At 40.6% G+C, this 1,722-nt stretch overlaps 1 protein-coding gene across 1 annotated transcript in view; it reads left to right on the forward strand.

The window, feature by feature from the left end:
- The window catches only part of LOC106526743 (neurocan core protein), a gene marked incomplete at its 5' end in the record, with an annotated part of 45,229 nt that overhangs the window by 29,035 nt on the left and 14,472 nt on the right, over window positions 1–1,722 (forward strand). Inside the window, 1 exon segment of the mRNA XM_014021421.1 lies at window positions 711–827. Coding sequence (XP_013876875.1) covers window positions 711–827 — 117 coding nt within the window.

The raw sequence follows: 1,722 nt of genomic DNA on the forward strand, positions 1-1,722 counted from the left end.
ACACACACACACACACACACACACACACACACACACACACACACACACACACACACACACACACACACACACCATCACCCTTCCCCAGCCTAGAGGCAGCCTTCAGTGTCAAGAGAGCGAGCAGGCAGAACAAAGAGGAGCTCCAGCAGCCGGACTGAAGGAGCGGTGGGTTTCAAAGACCTCCAGTTGTAATAATGAGCAGGTCTGGGGGAGGAGACACTTGGTGGTGGGTGAATTCATATGTTAATGTGCATTTTTGTGGAAGGAGACCACACACGCGCAGACGTTTAGGGAGGTGAATGGTGGAGGAAAAAAAAAAAACGAAGCGCTCGGCGGGAGGTCTGCGTATTTCTGTTGAGGAGAACTAATGTGTGAAGTTCTCACGCTGCCCACCACGCCTGGCAGAGCGGGCGGGGCTTCGCTTTCCATACGGTAACCATGGCAATGGTGAATGTGAGTGGATGGCGGGGTCGAGGAAGGGGGGACATGAATAAGCATGTGCTATAACTGCAGGTTTTGGCTGACCTGATGGTAAATTAGCAGACGTTTTCCTTTGTGTTTTATTTTTTTCAAATCATGCACTGATTTCAGTTCCACACAAAAATCCAAGTCAAGCCAACAACAACTGATTTTAAATAATTGCCTATATGATGACTTTAAAAACCATCCCTAATTAATCCCATCCCCCCATGTCTGTCGGTCTCATTTAGCCGAGGTGGAGCCCTGCGTGACGAACCCGTGTCTGCACGGCGGGAAGTGCCTTCCTCAGGGAGCGGGCTACAGCTGCTACTGTCCACAAGGATACGCTGGAGAGAACTGTGAGATCGGTGGGTCAGACACAAGCACACACAATCTCACACAGCAAAAAGAAAAGGAAAAGAAGCACAGATATAAAATGGTCACTCCATTCGGCTTCAGAACTGCTGATTGGCAGGTCAAAGGTCACGCTGTCTCTTCACAGTGAGAGAAAGTAAAGGAAGAGTTCAAAGTGTCTTTCAGAGAAGGATGTTGGTTTAGGTCGGAACAAACGTACTGCAGAGAATATATTTCTGCTCTATGATGCTCAAATGAAAATTCAACTTTTCTCTAAATATTTCATTATTTTTGTCTTGAATATTGGAAATGAACTGGTTTCTGGTTCATCACCTGTAATTAAATGACTCATATTAGGTTTAAAAACATTAAAAATAATCATTTTTGATTCATCAGCTTAAATCTCACAACTGAATTTTCACTACACAAGTCAGACTTGTGTCAGAAAAATCAATTTTTTTGAGACAGACAAGCTAAAATGAGTAATCGACTGTATTTTATCTGAATTTCAATCAGATGTTTGATCAAAGAACAAAATCAGGACCAAACTGATGAAGAAAGAAAAGATGGATGTAAAAAAAATTGTGTTGAAATAACTTCTGATTAATATTTTTGGATCATTAAAAATTTATATTCTGAATCTCATAGTTAACAATAACATGATCAAAATAGTTAAAAGAGGAAAATATGTCTTAAATGCTAAACAAAAACTATCAATTGTAATCATGTTTAGAGAGCACTACTTTCTGTAATGCATCTTTTTCACTTCATGTTGTAAACGTTCAAAAACAAATTACTTTTAAAACCAGTTCCTTTTTATATAACAAGCTGCTCAAATCTGAAAACCCTCTCCTTACCTCAGTTTATCTACAGACAGGTGACATCTGGTGACATTGGATAAAATAATAA

This window comes from Austrofundulus limnaeus, unplaced genomic scaffold, assembly GCF_001266775.1.
Source record: "Austrofundulus limnaeus strain Quisiro unplaced genomic scaffold, Austrofundulus_limnaeus-1.0 Scaffold3, whole genome shotgun sequence".
Taxonomy (NCBI): Eukaryota; Metazoa; Chordata; class Actinopteri; order Cyprinodontiformes; family Rivulidae; genus Austrofundulus; species Austrofundulus limnaeus.